Source organism: Drosophila gunungcola, unplaced genomic scaffold, assembly GCF_025200985.1.
Source record: "Drosophila gunungcola strain Sukarami unplaced genomic scaffold, Dgunungcola_SK_2 000220F, whole genome shotgun sequence".
Lineage (NCBI taxonomy): Eukaryota > Metazoa > Arthropoda > Insecta > Diptera > Drosophilidae > Drosophila > Drosophila gunungcola.
The window spans coordinates 29,347-45,486 of record NW_026453381.1 but is presented as its reverse complement, the minus strand read 5'-3'; the positions used below and the strand labels follow the sequence as shown (position 1 = coordinate 45,486).

The window sequence follows — 16,140 nt, the reverse complement described above, 5'->3', positions numbered from 1 at the left end:
TTAGGAAAAAAATGTTTTTTTTTTTGTTGTTTTGGTACAACAAATTGTTTTGTTTGTTGTTTAACCAAAAAAAAATAGTGTTTTGTTTGAAGCTGCGACGGCGACTGAGCGAACGTCTTTCGATGTTGAGAGCGCAAACAACACTAAACATTTAACTCAAAGCGACCACAATTTCCCCAGTTCGAAGTCGGCGGCTCAAGTGGGAAATTTCCTCGCTCTTTTGGGATATTTTGAAGCTGAGGAGGCAAATCAGCGAATTCATTGCATATTTTTGGGTGGTGGATTAAATTAGGGGATATTTTATGGCCGGGTTTTGTTTTGCACAATATTTTAATTTAAATTGAAAATATCTTTTACCTTTTTATATTTAATTATTTAAAATAATCTAACGTTATTTTTTTATGTAGGATTTTGTTGTATAAAATATACATTTCAATTAACATCGTTTCAGAATTGATGAATTTCCTTTGTAACACTTAATAATAAATAAGTACTTTCCGACAGATTTTAAGAAAAACCATTATATACTACTGCCAAAACTTCCAGATCCCAGGTCTTTACAAATATCCCGATTCGAGTTAGAGCCCAAGCCAAGTTCGAATTTCTAAGAAAAGCTTAAAGTGAGAAAATAGCCCAATACTGAAGGAAATGCGCTCTTTCTCTCAAGGCAAGTTCGAACTTCTCTGCTCTCGCAGTAAAAATTCCCCCGGCAAATGAACTTTCTGACCAAGCCAACTTGGAGCTGGTTTCAAACCAAACTTAACGAAAACCAGAAATCTCAAAGAGTACTTACAAAATGGCGGCCGTTAAGATCAGCATAGAAAACGAAAAAGCAGAAAAAAACGATAAAAACAGAAAGACAGAAAAATACGTAAATGAGAAAAAGGTACAGAGCGAACGAACAAAAACATGTTTTTCAGACTTAACGAGTTTTGTCGCAGTCGCTGTTCCAAAATCAACGTGCAACAGCAGTCAAAAAGGTAGAAAACGCGAGAGAAACGCGAAAACAACAACACAACAACAACAAAATATTGTTATTGAGGTTGCCAAAGTGGGCTGTCTAAGAAGGATGGGGGGCGTGGCAGTTGCGGGGGCAGATGCTGGTGGGTTTCTATATACTGTGTACATACAGCTGCGGTCAAAATAATATTAGTTTTTAGCTTATGAATATAGCAATCAAAAAATGTTTGTAAAGCTAGTTCTATAAAAAAAATTGTTTTCTTAGGCAAAACCCTTTAAAAATTTTTTTTTAATTATGGAAAAAATAAATGTTTTTAAATTTTGAATTTATATTATATATCTGTTATAAATTCCAAAGCAAAGTCCAGATAAACGAAAATGTAAAATTATTTTCTTATATTGTTAAAAATCATTTATTGATATAAATCATTTCCCTTAAAAAACTAAAACAATATCAGGGGTAAGCGTTGTGATGAATTCAAAGAAAAGTTATCGTATGCTTCAAAGGCATGTTTTGAGCACTTTACATGGTCCCACTACTATTATTTTGACCGCTGCTGTATGTAAGCATAGTATGCTCGTGATGCTGCAGACCTGGAGGCTGAGGTTGCTTCTTCAACATCATCTTCTCTTCTTTTTTTTTGTTGTATTTCTCCTTTTGGTTTTGGTCTTTTTTTGTTGTTGTTGTTTTTGGTTTTGGTTCATGGCCCATTAGCTTTTGTTTTGGGGGCCAGTTTCTTCGGGGCATTTCGTCGATTCGCGGGAGAAGCCTTGTTTATGTGGCACTTGGGGCAGTCAGGAGAATATTGCGCGCCAAAAGCCTCGACAAAGTCGAAAATCGAAAATCGAAGCCAAGCCAAGCGCGCCTTCAAAATGGAAGCTTATCATTAAACAAAAGACGCGAGATGGCCAAAAGCCGCTTAGGGTCTAATCCCCCCGTCGATTCCCTCTTTTTTATGGGTGCAGAGAGAGGAAAATATATCGTCATGAATTTATCATAAGTTGGCTATGTGACACACTTTTTTTGGTTATTAAAATCAGGATTAAAACTTTTGAAGTTATGAAAACAAGACTATTTATGCTAATCCATAACTGTATAAATATATTTTATATAATCAAATCTTCCATAATTATTTCTAAGGAGATTATTCAAAATTTGATTAAATCTGTAATTTTATACTTGTTTAATGTGTTTCCTTTTGTAAATAATTTGAGAATAAATTTACAAAACTTTTTTTATTATAACTGATAATACTTTTGAATATACATTATTTAGCTCTAAAAATCACAGAGTTAATTTATGCTTTCAAACTTTGTTTTAATAAATAAATCGGATCTTAAACTCAGACTTAATGTTGACAAGCTTCCTATTTTGTAAATATGTATAAACTGAATCTTCTTGTGGACTTCTCAGATATTTATCCATATTATTTTCAATTGAAGTAATTGAAAATCTTTGGCAAGCCCAGCTGACAGTTGCAAATTCGCCCGAACGTTGAAAATTATGATAATTTTTATGTGTAGTTGCTGCGTCGTGCAACAGCAGCCGGCAACAAATTGTGGCAATTACATTGGCATTCCTTTGGCTCACACAAAAGCACACACACAAACACCTGCTGCTTTCTGGGTTGGCTAACTAAATTGAAATTCATTAGCCGCAGCTGCCGATTCTTAAAAATCACTTGTCGCCTTCGATTTCGATGTCGATTTCCCCCCTAGCAAAAATCCAAAGAAATCCGACGAAATTTTCGCCACCGTCATAACAATTTGCAATTTTCCATGCTGCCAACCGCTAACGGCCCAAATCCATCAGCTCATTATGGCCAGTCCAAAACTGGGCGCAGTGGGGGCGTGGCCGGTGGGAAATATAGTATAATGGAAGGATAGGAAGGTCGCCTCCAGTCACCGCAACTTCGCAACTCCACAACTCCGCAATAGTTGATCTACATTAGTCGGTTGCACAATCAAATCGGTTTCGCATGGTTAGCAAGGCAGGTGGAGTTGGATCTGAGTACTATGGTTGGATCAGAATTGGGTGGTGGTCAGTGGGTGCCCGGAGATAGACATCCAAAGATATAGCCATGGACTCATTAAACAGACAGACGAAATGTGCGCAACTCAAGGAAAAGCAGTTCAAAGAGTAACATAAATGGCTGAGACTTACAAATAATTTAAATAGTTAGACTTGGGATGAAACATTTCAAGTAACTGTGTCAAAAAGTGGTTGAATTCCTTCATATTTTATTTTTAAGCCATGCTTACTGCAATTTAACTTCAATTTTAATTCCTTTTTCTTGAAACTTTTTGTTCTTGAAAAATACCTGACACGTTCCTCGTACTTGTTTCAATTTTAAAAACCATCTGCATTTGCAGGAGCATAAAGTCCTTGCAGCTGAAACTAAAGCCCGAAAAAAGGGCAGCTGTCTGTCTGAAATTTCGAAGATAAAACTGCAAAAGTGATCGGTTTAAAAAAGGGGTGGGGGATGTGAAACTCGGTTATAGAACTTGGCGGCTGCCAGCCAATTTATGTGCACAAATTAACAAGCGAAAAGAAAAGAGGACAGAGAGAGAAAAAACGGCAGCATAAAGGCAACCAAAAGGCTGCCACATAAATTTATGAGCTGCGCCACAAGAAATCCCCGCTGTGGCCGAGAAAACTACGGAAAAAGCGACGATATCGGGGGATTTCAAGTGGATATCGGGCCCATGGACGCGTGCTGATCCATAAAAGGGGTTTCCAAAGGGGTTTTCGAGGGGTTTACAAAGGGGTTTTCGAACGGGGAGCCAACGAGGGATCATCGCGCGCGCGCTCATAAAACTTGAAACCAGGAAAAGGAGCCAAAAGCTGGCCAAACTGGTTCTTCTTTTGCCCCGCGAAAAAAAAAAAAATAAAAGAACAAGCAACGCAACATATCCTGCTGCTCTTTGGCTAAATTTAGCACGAGCTGGCCATCAAGCTCAGCTGGCTGAAAAGGGTTAAAGCCAAGTTAAGAGCAGAACTCCAGTTTTTTGGACTTTGTACGCCCAGCATGTTGTTTGCGCGCCATTTTCCAGTCGCAAACGAGCGCTAACAAATAGTAAACAACAGCCAAATGCAATTGCAGTTGGCCATCTAAGTACTGCAGTACATGTGTGCAGTTTTTTTTGTACATATATATATATATATATATATAGTATAGCCTTATGCCCAAAGTTGGACATTGCCCACTGGGGGCACTCACATCATAGGGTTAGAAGAAGTAATCATAAATCAAGAAATACGAATGGTTAGGAATAATAATTAGTTGGTGGTCTCACTGGTTAATGTCTGATTTAATATGATACATCATTTATCTATTAATTGCATTTTACATTTATACAAAAATAGATTTTTCTAATGAATCTATTTTGTTTTGTAACATCGAACATATATATATCGTCGAACTTTACAAGTTAGGCTAAAAATGGCTAAAGAACTAGTACGTTAATTGTATAATACTAATCATTAATTATTTGAATTATTCTTAAAAGACAACTATTGGTAAAATATGGCTAAAACCAGGTGATTTGCCTAAATATTTTAATACTTTCAAAAAGTTTTACAAAAACTAAGATGTTTAATCAGTTAAAACCTAGATGGATCAACTGATTTATTTAAGCCTTTTTCCCAAACTTAAGGAGCAGCCCTCCTAACAAAAAAAAAACTTGGCTCAAAGCCGTTTGGGCCTTGTTTGGCCAGTTGTTGTCGCCTTTTGGCCAGGCTCCACTCGTTTCGGATTGGACTTTGTGAGTACTCGCACTCGAACTCACATTGGATTTGTTTGCCCGTTTGCCTTTTATTTGTTTGTTTGGGTCTCGTTTCGTTTGGTTTCGTTTGGTTTGGCTTGGCTTGGCTTGGTTTGGTTTGTTTGTTTATTTGTTTTGGTCTGCTTTTGGCGCGTGTGCAACGCGGCCAACTGTACCAAGATCAACAGCAACAGCAACAGCAACATGCAGCATAAATTGCTGCAATGCTGCAATGTTGCTGCTGTGCAGGCAGCCTAATTGACACGGCAGCAACATCGTCAGCAGCGGCTGCAATTAATAATAGCAGCCGTCTCCCTTTCTCCGCTTTTCTCTGGAGACATTGCCATTGGCGTCGCCGGTCGCGACAAGCAGCATAAATTGCAGTTGCCATTTACCGGCAACAGCAGCAACAGCAGCAACAGCAGCAGCATCAGCAAACTGCAGCAGCAACATCAACAAGTCAATGGCAAATTTATGTTTGACTCGTGCTCAAGTCAACCACTAAAGAGTTGGCTCCAAATGAAAGATAAGATGCAGTGGGAAAAAAATCAAGACTAATAATAAATATTAACTGAATATAAACTTTTAATACTTAAGACTTTTCCTGTGTAAAACTTTCGTATTCGTTTGTATTGGTATATTTTGACAAAAGAATATATGAATATATTTGGCACCTCTTACGGTTTTAACCACCTAAATTTACAGTTTCACCAAATTAATTATCAAAGAAAAATGTTTATTATATTTGTAGAATGTTTAAGAATGTTTTTCTAAGTGTGGCCTGCCTGATAAAAATCAAAAACCCCCAAATGAAGGAATGTGATTGCCTATCAAATTACACAAAAGAGTCAAAAAGCAAAGAAAGAGGATCAGAAATGGTTCGAGAGTCATCCTTTGTTTAGCTTATCCGATTTCAGGTTGCCCAAGGGTTTCAATACCCATACAAAAGGTTAAGGCCAGCGAATCCTTAAATCTAAGCCTATTAGCCAGGTTTGGCGTTCTTAAGGTCATTGCAACATTGGAAATAAGTCTTAAATCGCTTTAGCCTCGACCTCTGAGGACTTTAGACTTCGAAAACAATTTTATTATATATAATCTGCTCTAAAATTATATATCCAACAAAAAGATAATAAAGCCTTGAGAGAACGAAATTCTTTCGAGAAGATTCTCCAAAGATTGATCATCTCAGATGACTTCGGATTTGAAATTGGAACCATTCAACCATATTCAATTGTTTAACTAATTAAAAAGAAAAAATAGCTATTCATTTTTAAGCAGTCAATGTTTTATGTAGGAAGCATGATGTACAAAATATGCAAGCGAAACATTTCTCCCATTAGAAAGGCCTCCACGGGATTAGAATGGGTGATCGGTGAGATCATCCTCAGGTTCCTGCTCCTAAGCCATTATCTCCATTAGCTCCGCAGCTTGGCTAATTGCGAGGCCAATCAAGGCCCGATGCGAGTCAATTAAGAGATTGTCGATGGCGATCCGTGATCGGGAGCTCGCCACGAGGATCCATCGCCTCCTCGCTCCTCTTCTTTTCCAGCAATGACAATTGTTACCTGACCGGGCGATATATATAAATATATATGTATATAAACAGCTGCGGTCAAAATACTAGTTGTGGGACAAAGTAAAGTGCTCAAAAATGCATGGGACTATATTTCTTTTAATCTATCATAATGCTTACTTAACAATAAAATAAATTAGGTTAAAAAAAATGTTTGTTATTTTTTAATTTTTTCAAGGAAATAAAAACTGTTAATTATGTTCATCCCTCATACTCACTATACACTGTGATAGGTTAATTAAAAAAAAAATTTTTTTAAATCATATAAAAATCTTTGTTATTTTATTTTGAAACAATATATTTAAAAAAAAAGTTGTTCTTAAAAATTTTTTTAAGTATTTAAATTTAAATTTTAAATTTAGCCCATTGAAAAAAAAAATGTTTGAAACTATCTTCCAAATATGTTTGGTTGATCAGTTTTCATATGCTAAAAAACTACTACTAATTTGACCGCAGCTGTATATATCTATATTTACTGCATGAAGAAGGGAATCCGGGGGACTTTTACCACATTTGGGTGCAGCTGGCCAACCGGTTTGGCGCGTGCTCCTCGTGCTCCCTTTCTCCAGTCTCCAGTCTACAGTCTCCAGTCTCCAGTCTTCAGTCTCCCTGTCCGTCTGTCCCTCCATCCGACTTGTATTTGTGCACAAATGAATTAATTAAAGACGACGACGACGACGACGGACCATCAACGAGCAGATCGATCGGGGGCAAAAGCGTGGACGACAGGCAGCTGCCTCTAGAAGTACTCCTTGCCCAGGCGAACGCGCTCCCTCGACTTGTGGCGATTGGACACGCCATCCGACTCGTCCATCATGTCCTCCAGCATTTGCTCCTGGCGAGGATTCAGGGCGGCCAGATGGATCTCCCGCGTGGCCCGGAACTTGCCGCAGTTGAACAAGTGCTCGTTCTCCAGGCGCACGTAGTTCCAAATGAAGCGCCTAAGGGGCAGGGGCAAGCTACACTCAACGAAGACGGGAGCACTTACACACGACTTAAATTGGTTAAGTGGAAAAACGCTTTTGACTTTTCCGAGACTTTTAGTTTATAAAATTACAATTTCTTAATTCATTTTTCTACCCAAGTGTTAGGTAATAAATAATAAATTTTCTTAAATTTGTAACAAAAAATCAAGGGAATAATTATAGAACAAAAACGTTGGTTTGAAAATTGTACAATTAAACTCTTAAGAAAGACATTTTCCACAATTAAATCGAACAAATAATTATGAACGAAAACGTTGATATTAAAACTTTACAATTAATCTCTTTAGATAAACATATTCTCAGATTGAAAGGGGTTTTTTCCAAATAAGTGGTATGTTAGCACCCGCTCTCACCTAGTGATCTCCAGGATACTACTGATCGTCTTCATATTGTATGGAGTCATCAGGTTGTGATACAGAATGGCAAACTCAAAGGCCCAAAAGAGGCGCAGTAGCAGATTCTCGACGATCACAAAGTAGTAGAAGGCCTGCGAGTAGACGAGCTGCTTCCTCAGGAATATGTGCTCACCCCTCATGACTCTAAAGAGTCCAAAGTCGCGGATCACATCCCACAAGTAGCAATAGACGGTGGCCACCACACAACTGGCGAGGAATAGCCAGGTGTACGGATTGCTGAACGTGTTGGCATACCCACCTGTGGGTCAGGATTGATTGGCATAACCAGAGTTTAGAGGACTACTACAACTAGGGTAAATCGATTTGTATGGGATAAATCTTACGAGCGAATCTGTCAAATGTTGTTTCTTAGCTTTTGAAAATTAATTAAAGTCTTTGTTCTATATTTAACTTTTTAAAAACTACTACTTATCTAAATTTTTCCGAAAAGCCAGTATTTTAGAGACTTGGATTCATAGGTAATATTATAATATATATTACCAATAATAATAAATTAATACAAAAAATAAAACCGACCAGTTTCTCTTAAAATTGATTTTCTAAGGAAAATAACAGTATTTTTCTTTTACAAAAAGAGAGGTCAAATGCGAATTTAGAGATTTAGATTAATTGGCAATATTTCTTTGAATTATCTATATATATAAACGTTTACCCCTGCGATTTACAATAGAATTCTTTTAATTAATAATAATAATAAAATCTACCAATTTTAAAGGCTACTACGAAAATTCTAAGAAAAACCGGTATTTTTCGTTTTTAAATAAAGAGGTTCAAACGTGATTCTAGAGACATAGCGCCTTTGGCAAAATCGAGATTTGGGCCCCCAAATCGACCCACCCCAACGATTACCCTCCGAATTTCCTCGCAGCGTGGAGAACAGCACCACCAGAAATGTGGTGGCGTACTTGCCGGCATTGATCAGGTAGCTCACCGACTTGGAGCCACTGTCCCGGAATCGCCGCAGGCACTGGGCGAATCGAAACCATCCGGGCAAGCACATGGCTATGGGCACCATAACATCCGGTTCGAAGCAACTGGCCAAGCTCTCGTATCGCAGCCAGCTCACGGCATAGAACCGCCCAATGTAGTAGTGGTCCACGATGCAGGTGACCAGCGAGTTCAGCTGGTCGCCCATCCAGAAGTCGGCGAAGCCCACGTAGTGCAGCGGAGCGGTGATCACGCGACCCACCAGTTGGATGGTCCACCACCTGGCCGGCCAGTTCATGATGGGCAGCGGCACCACCAGCAGGCCCACCATGATCAGGATGAGGGCCAGCGGGAAGACGAAGGGATCCGTGATGCCCATGGCCTTGTGGTGCAGGAATCCCAGCATCGACAGGGCCCACAGGATGCCGAAGGTGCAGGCGATCTCCAGGAAGGTCGCCGGCTGCAGGTGACTCCGGGGGTCAATCTCGAAGATCAGGATGTGGTTGACCCCGGCCCGCTGCCATCCGGCCACATTGGCGGCCATGTAGAAGTTGAAGATCACCCAGGTGAAGGGACCGCGGTACAGGCGCATCAAGCCCGGCGTTTCGTCCTTCGTCGGAGGCAGTTTCCAGTCTACCAAAAGGGTTTGTATGCCATGGGAGCAGAAGGAATCGAATTTATCAAGGTATCATGTCCTACAAATGCCCAGTTTGACATTCTGCCCGATTTCTCAATGTGATTGAGAACATGACATTGACAAATCGGGACAAAATGTGTTATTACTAGGTTTCTGATATAGATATACAGTTGAAAGGCTTAAATTGGAAATTATTTCCATCTGTATAATATTAAAAGGGAAAACTGAGAAAATTCCCACTAAATAAAGTTAGCTTTGAGTAGGAAGCTTATATTAATTTTTGGAAGTTATTTCCAATAAAAGTCGTTTTACCAATCCGTAAATGGTGGTTCTAGAAAATATCAAATGGGGAATCTTAGACAACCAAGGTAAGGATTCGATTTCTCTTGGAGCCTAGCTGTTTTACTGGGCATTGAAGGATAGAGAGAGAGAGAGAGAGAGAGAGAGAGAGAGAGTGGAGTCAACCTACAACTGATGGCGGTGGCCAGGAGCAGCATGAGCAGCATTCCCAGGGCGATGCCCGCCCGGAAGACCATCGCCGGCGGCGTGGGCTCCCCGAGCGGCGGCACCCGCAGCTTCTCCATGGCCAACGATCGATCCCCGTCGGCCAGGTGGGCCGTGTACAGGTCCTCCACCTCGACGGTCATGCGCTGCAGCTGGCGGCCATCCGTGAACGGGGCATTCGGCACATTCTGCTCGAACCAGCTGCCCGCCGCTCCGGACCGGAGGTTCTTGTCGTACTTCTTGCATATCTTGCGGAAGCCCGTCTCGTTCAGCGACTGATAGTTTTGGATGAGCACCAGGCTCAGATAGAACTCGGCATAGGCATAGCTCAGCTGGCGACGGGTCATTCGCTTTTGACTGTGATTTTGCTTCTTTTTCTTGACTCTCGAGTGAGATTGGGAACGGGAATGGGTCTGGGACTGGGACTGGGACTGGGACTGGGACTGGGACTGGGACTGCAGCGAGGCCTCGCTGGTCGCGTGTCCCGGTTCGCGGGAGTAGGCCAAAAGCTGTAGCTTCAGGTGGCCATGCTTGCGTCGCGCCTCGAGCAGTTTCTCCAGGAAGAAGTTGTTCACCCCGGTCAGCTCCACTTGGCACTCGGCGAGGAAGGTCTCCTCGAAGGCCCTGTAATAGGCCTGCACCTCGTAGTCCGTGGCACTCAGTGGCGAGGGGGCATCCTCGACGCCTTGCTTGATCAGCGCCTTGAGCTCCTAGGTTGCACATATGTTCGGGGGTACACCTTATAACCCAATTTATCCAGCTTACCGCATATCGCATATACTGCTGGCGCCACTCGATCGTCAGGTGGGACTCGAAAGTCTTGCCAAACTTCATCCTCGGCACGGGCACGCAGGCCCCCAAGGTGCGGCTTCTGTACGGCTAAGACCAGCTGAATTCACAAGGCTCTACAAATTCTGACATCTTTCTCCTGGCAGTACCCCGGCCTAACTAGAAATTCCCATACGAAACTATCTCACCAGCCCCTCAATTGGCATTTTCTGATTGACATCATAGACCTTACCTTTTTGTTCACAGAATTTGAATTGGTGGGGCTTAATAGATGAAAACCAAGTAAGACATACCTGCAAAGAAAAAAACAGATTACATTAGTTATAGCTTATAATGTATATTATATACAAATTATATTAATATTAATACTCAAACACTCAAAATATTCATAATATATCATATAAGCAACTGTTTAGTCTCAATAAAATGGTTAATTTATAATAACATTAAAACTTAAACACTTAAAATATTCATAATATATAACATTTAATCTATAACATTTATAAAATATTTAAATTATGGATTGCATTTTATTGTATTTAAGATTAAGATTAAACCACTCCAACTTTGTAATAGCCTGACTTGATTGTTATTTCAAATGTCTAAAAAAAAGTTTTCATTTTCAAAACAAAAAAGGATACATTTTTTATATTCCTACTTAAATATTAAACTAATACTTAAAAATCCTTAAAACCTTATATTTATTTGTTAAAAACTCTAAGCGTTAATATTTAGTTATAACCTAACTTGGTTTTTATTTTAAGCGTCTTAAAAAATAACTTCTACATAAAAACAATAAACCATTAGGAAATGGTAAGTTCCCCCAAGTTGCAGTGATAATTGAGCTCAACCAATAAAACTAATAACCATAATTAAAGCTTCAAGACGAATAACACTTTATTTTTAAATCAATAATTAATTACTTGTGACCAGCTGTGTGTGTGTGTGTTGTCTTGGTGAATTAATCCAGCCATCTCAGACCTTTGTGGAAGTTCTGGTTCTGGTCGCCAACTTCCCTTGTCTGTGAGTCACTTCCTCGATCTCATTATGCGTTCGCACGCTGTTCCTCGTGGATCGTCTTCCTGTCCGTCAGAAAACCCCATCCAATACCCATACCCATACTCATACCCAGTGAGTCGAGGTGAGTCAGTTGCCCAGAAAACACAACACTTGCAGTTCCCGTTGAGCGAGCCCCGAAATTGCATATAATAAGGCAAACTTATCAGCGGCTGATGCGCAAAAATAAAAATAAAAATAAATAAAAAAAAATTGGAGCTATCGAGACCTGGGCTCGTCCGGGAATTGAACCCGGGACCTCTCGCACCCGAAGCGAGAATCATACCTCTAGACCAACGAGCCAAACACCCCATGTGAAAGAGAGCGGCGAAGTAGCCCATATGAACACAAGCTCTAAATCTGGAGTTGCGAAAGAAAAAGCCACAAGTACTCTTGGCCCAGAAGAATTCTTCCAAACTCTCTTCGCACTCGACTCTCGGATTCTTCGCGTCTTGTGGGGCTTCCACTTCTGGGCGCCGCTCGAGGGTGACGATCAGTCGACGCCTACGACAAAAGTGCCGCTACAATGACAAACCGCAACAAAAAAAAAAGTACATAAAACAAAAGAGTGGCTGAAGATTCTCAAGAACCCATTCATTGTTGTTATTGTGGGTACTATTACGCAACTGGGGCTGCCAGATCTAAAGGCTATGACCATTAATTTATGGCCGTAAAACAATTAATTGACAAAAAGAAAAAGAAACAAAAACCAGCAGCCACCACAAATCGATTTGTTACTTTTTTTCGTACCATTTAACCCGAAGCCTTTATAAGAACATTAATACACACTCTGATTTCTGATTGGGGTCACAGGGTAGCGCCCCCTTAGCGGCCAATCGGAATTCCAGCTCGAATTCATAATTAATTAGTCGCCTAGGCGAGGCCTGCAGCTAGACAAATTGTTCAGGGGATTGGTCTTGGCACCCATTCACACGGTAAGCGAATTTTTGTACCCTGTAAAAACTTCACACCAAGCTTGGGCGGGCCAAAATGTCTTGCAAATACAAAAAAAAAGGGCTTGCGATAGGCCATTAAGAACTAATTAAAAACCATACAGACTTTATGCCAATGTTTTAATGTAAAATACATTTAACTTTAATTTTTTGAATGCTTTGTTTCAGCAAAAAAAGTAAAATAAAGTCTAACCATATAAATACAAATTACAAAAATAATACTAACATTTTTAAAATGAAATAAATACAAAAAGAAGCAATAATAAAAGCAACCGTAACAAAAATCGTTTAACGCTTATTGAAAAATTAGAAAATAAACAATGCACATTTATGGTGTAATTACAGATGATATCTTTTAAGTGCATAATAATAGAAATAAGGAAAAATAAATTAAATGCATTTAAAAAGCGATTTAAATAAAACCACTAATAACACAGATAATAAGACGTAATCTGTGCGGAAAACAATAGGAAGCCCATCTTCACGCACTGTATGCTGGACGACAGGTTTGTGGAGCTCCATGCCTCCAGAGCCCCTCGATTCCTGGCCAGAAAATCCAGTTGTCGCAATTGGCGCAATCAATCAATTACGAGGGGAAGATCGCCGATGGCTTCCTCCTCTCCTCAAACGGCGAATGGCGCCAAAACGGAAGCTATAACATCCGATCGATTGGGGGACAGGTATCGTATGGTATAGCTGGCTATATAATACAGGTGGTTGTACCAAGTGCTCCAAGCGGAGCACCACCCAATGCCAACTTCCGTTTTGATTGGGCCCACAATTGGCCAGCGAGTGCTGACAGACCATTATAATCTTGGCCAGAACTGCTAGCAACTTGTGCAACTTCCGCGCTCCAATTGTGCAAATTATGGCATCGCTCAGGTGTAATTACAAATGTCAGTGACTCGCCAATTGCCAATTGGCAATGCGTAATTGGCTAATTGAATTGCCTGCCATTGATCGTTGATCGCTGATCGCTGATCGTTGATCGTTGATCGTTCGATTGCCTATCCGAAAGACCAAGCCCACATCCACATCCACATCCGATCATCCATCTTGCCTATGCCTCATCAATCATCCGATTTCCCCCACCGAAAAACCAAAAGAATCTCTGCCTTTTCCCGGGTGGTCTGCTCCAATGCCCTCTGATCCCCAAATGAACTGCTTTCTGTGGGTGGCTAATAGCCTAAAGAAAGAAAAAAGGGGAAAAAAACCAAAGACCACACATTCTCTGCCCGCTTTTCTTGCTTTTCCATTTCCCAAGAAAACAAAACACACGATGGAATTTGGGTAGCTATGGAAGCCCAGTTAAAGCTCGATTTAGCTACTGGATTCCGAGTTGAATCTAGATCAGGACCCCCGCAGGCTGACGAATTATTTTTTGGCTCACCTGCAGCCCACTGTGGTTTGAGTGTTCGTGGAAAACTAGCAGATCATAAGTCAATGTTGTGAGAATAAATGGTTAAAGCTTATTTGAAAATATTTAACTTATTTAAAATTACAAAAACTAGTGGTTAGATGCATAAAGTTAAGTCTAGAAAAAGTTTTCTCAAAGCAAAGTATATCAAAAAGGCAATACATGCAAGCAAAACACAACAAGCAATTAGCACTTTACAAACCATAATATTATGCAATGCAATACAAATAGCCAAATTTAACAAACAAAAATATTTTTATTAAACAAAAAAAATAAACAAATTTATTTGGCAAGAAAACGGAAATCTAAAATGGAAAGTTTTATAATTGACATAATTGATTTATATATTTTTACAAACTGATTACAAAAATGAACTATATTTCAATGACTAAATACCCAAGAAACAGAAAGCGCATTTTGACAACTCAATTAGTGTATAGTTTAGTTTTCGCATACCCCAATCAAAAATTGGTCAACCGGTTTGACTCGATTATGATTATGTGGCCGTAAAGCGGCGAAAAGAAAGCAAAACACTACAACAAATTAGAAATTGAATCAGAAGCGAACGAACATGGCAGGAAATGGACATTATTCTGGGTCCGGCAATAACAATTACAACTGCCATGGCCATTACACTTACAATTACCACCGAAAAGAGGGAGAAATGAAGAGGAATTTCTAATCTTGCCGCCAATGTCGTCGCTTTCACCTTTATTTTATCTCAAACAAACCCGGTGTTTTATTTTTTTTTGGATTTCTGACCGAGTTACAACGTCTGACCACGGAAATGTAAATGGAAATGTAAATGCCGTGTAAATACAAAGCGGCGAAGCGGGCTAATTGAAAATGCAACAATGGCTCAGCGGAAGTGCAGCGATCGAGTTTGAGTTCGAGTTCGAATTCAAAATCGAATCGATTTTGGTTGCCTTGTGATGGATTGTGTCTCAATTAGGGCCAAATTGCCCCGGCTGTGACAACTCAGCACAAAATGGAAAACAAAGTAATGAGATTCGGCTGACTCGGGTCTGGAACATCAATCGATTAGCTAATTAGATCCCATATGCATTTTGGAAATTTTGAATGCAACACGAAAATGATGAAAAAGTTTTGGGTTTAGTAAGAAAAAATTACAGGGCTAAACAATCAAATACTTTGGATCGAAACCAAAATGAAAGCTTAGCTAGAGAAATCTCTTCAAACAAATTAAGTTGAAATAATTTTTAATATTTTATATAATTCAATTGTATTTTTGTTGTAAATTGTAGGGCTTAGAATTAAACAAAAGCACTTTCTTGTATTCACTATCATCATTTGTGTTAGTACTGAATGTACAATGAGATTTAACAGTAAACTGAAATTATCTTGCCTTTAATAACGAATTCATTTGTCATTTTTTATTGGTTTAAGCATTCCCCAGCAATCAAAGATCTTGAAAGAAAGATAGGAAGTGCTAGCGATAAATATGCATGAGCCCTACAAAGTAACAAAAAAACCGTAATGTGGTTGCAATCAGAATTCATTTCCCCGTTCTGGGCAACTTCATTAGGAGCCTAATTGAGACATCAAACGGGTAGAGGGGAAGTCCGGAAAACACTTTCCATTTGGGCTACCGTTTTTCCATTTTCATTACCATTTTACCCTGGGCGACGGCACATTTCTAGAGAAAATCAATTCCGAAACAAAAGACTTGGGACACGAACTGAAAACGAGAAATGGTAACAGTTTAAAAGGTTCATTGAACATGGACAACTCACGGACAACTTTCGAATGGCCAGCAACATGATGTTGCCGTGTTACCACCGCAATTACCTACAACCAGATCGAATAGGTTTCGTTGCCATTTGGAATACGAAATGCGGGTGCTTTGCCACCAAACCACCAAACCAGCAACCACCTCAACATTCGCTTTCTGGATTTCTGGCTTTCTGGCCCTGAAACAACAATGCCAACCATGATGCTGGCCAAAAATAACACATCGTGCTCATGACTTTACATTTACCGGCAACAATTACCAAATTTAAATAAAGTTTGTCATTTTTTACGGGGTTCGTTGATGAGTTGTGAACAACAATTAACGAGCACAGTTGTTTTAGGAAAATATACACAGCAAATATATGCGGAAGATGGCTGTTCAAGTACTTTCGAGAGACGCCTCTA

The 16,140-nt window shown here is 39.8% G+C and overlaps 1 protein-coding gene and 1 non-coding gene across 4 annotated transcripts; both read right to left on the bottom strand.

Moving 5' to 3' along the window:
• Positions 1-6,039: 6,039 nt before the first annotated feature.
• Positions 6,040-10,704, bottom strand: LOC128266006 (xenotropic and polytropic retrovirus receptor 1). 3 transcript variants are annotated; one of them, XM_053002267.1, is made up of 6 exons: positions 10,534-10,704; positions 9,734-10,478; positions 8,550-9,260; positions 7,638-7,938; positions 6,775-7,257; positions 6,040-6,290 (listed from the first exon to the last, which is right to left on the bottom strand). In XM_053002267.1, exons 1-5 carry the CDS (start codon positions 10,600-10,602, stop codon positions 7,038-7,040), a joined length of 2,046 nt encoding a protein of 681 aa, XP_052858227.1. In that variant the 5' UTR covers positions 10,603-10,704; the 3' UTR covers positions 6,040-6,290; positions 6,775-7,037. The 3 variants fall into 3 exon arrangements, with proteins under 3 accessions (XP_052858227.1, XP_052858226.1, XP_052858228.1); XM_053002266.1 differs by having other exon boundaries at positions 6,807-7,257; XM_053002268.1 differs by having other exon boundaries at positions 6,807-7,239.
• A 1,140-nt stretch (positions 10,705-11,844) lies between these two features.
• Trnap-cgg (transfer RNA proline (anticodon CGG)) lies at positions 11,845-11,916 on the bottom strand. The gene has a single exon. It is a non-coding gene; the product is annotated as a tRNA-Pro (tRNA).
• Positions 11,917-16,140: the final 4,224 nt, after the last annotated feature.

What these genes read in the sequence shown, in the direction of transcription:
- LOC128266006 (XM_053002267.1), bottom strand. Translation starts at nt 10,602, where the DNA reads ATGAAGTTTGGCAAGACTTTCGAGTCCCACCTGACGATCGAGTGGCGC. An exon ending in AGCAGTATATGCGATATGCG is followed by an intron (nt 10,479 to 10,533) that starts GTAAGCTGGATA and finishes TGTGCAACCTAG; the next exon opens with GAGCTCAAGGCGCTGATCAA. An exon ending in AGTATCCTGGAGATCACTAG is followed by an intron (nt 7,258 to 7,637) that starts GTGAGAGCGGGT and finishes CGTTGAGTGTAG; the next exon opens with CTTGCCCCTGCCCCTTAGGC.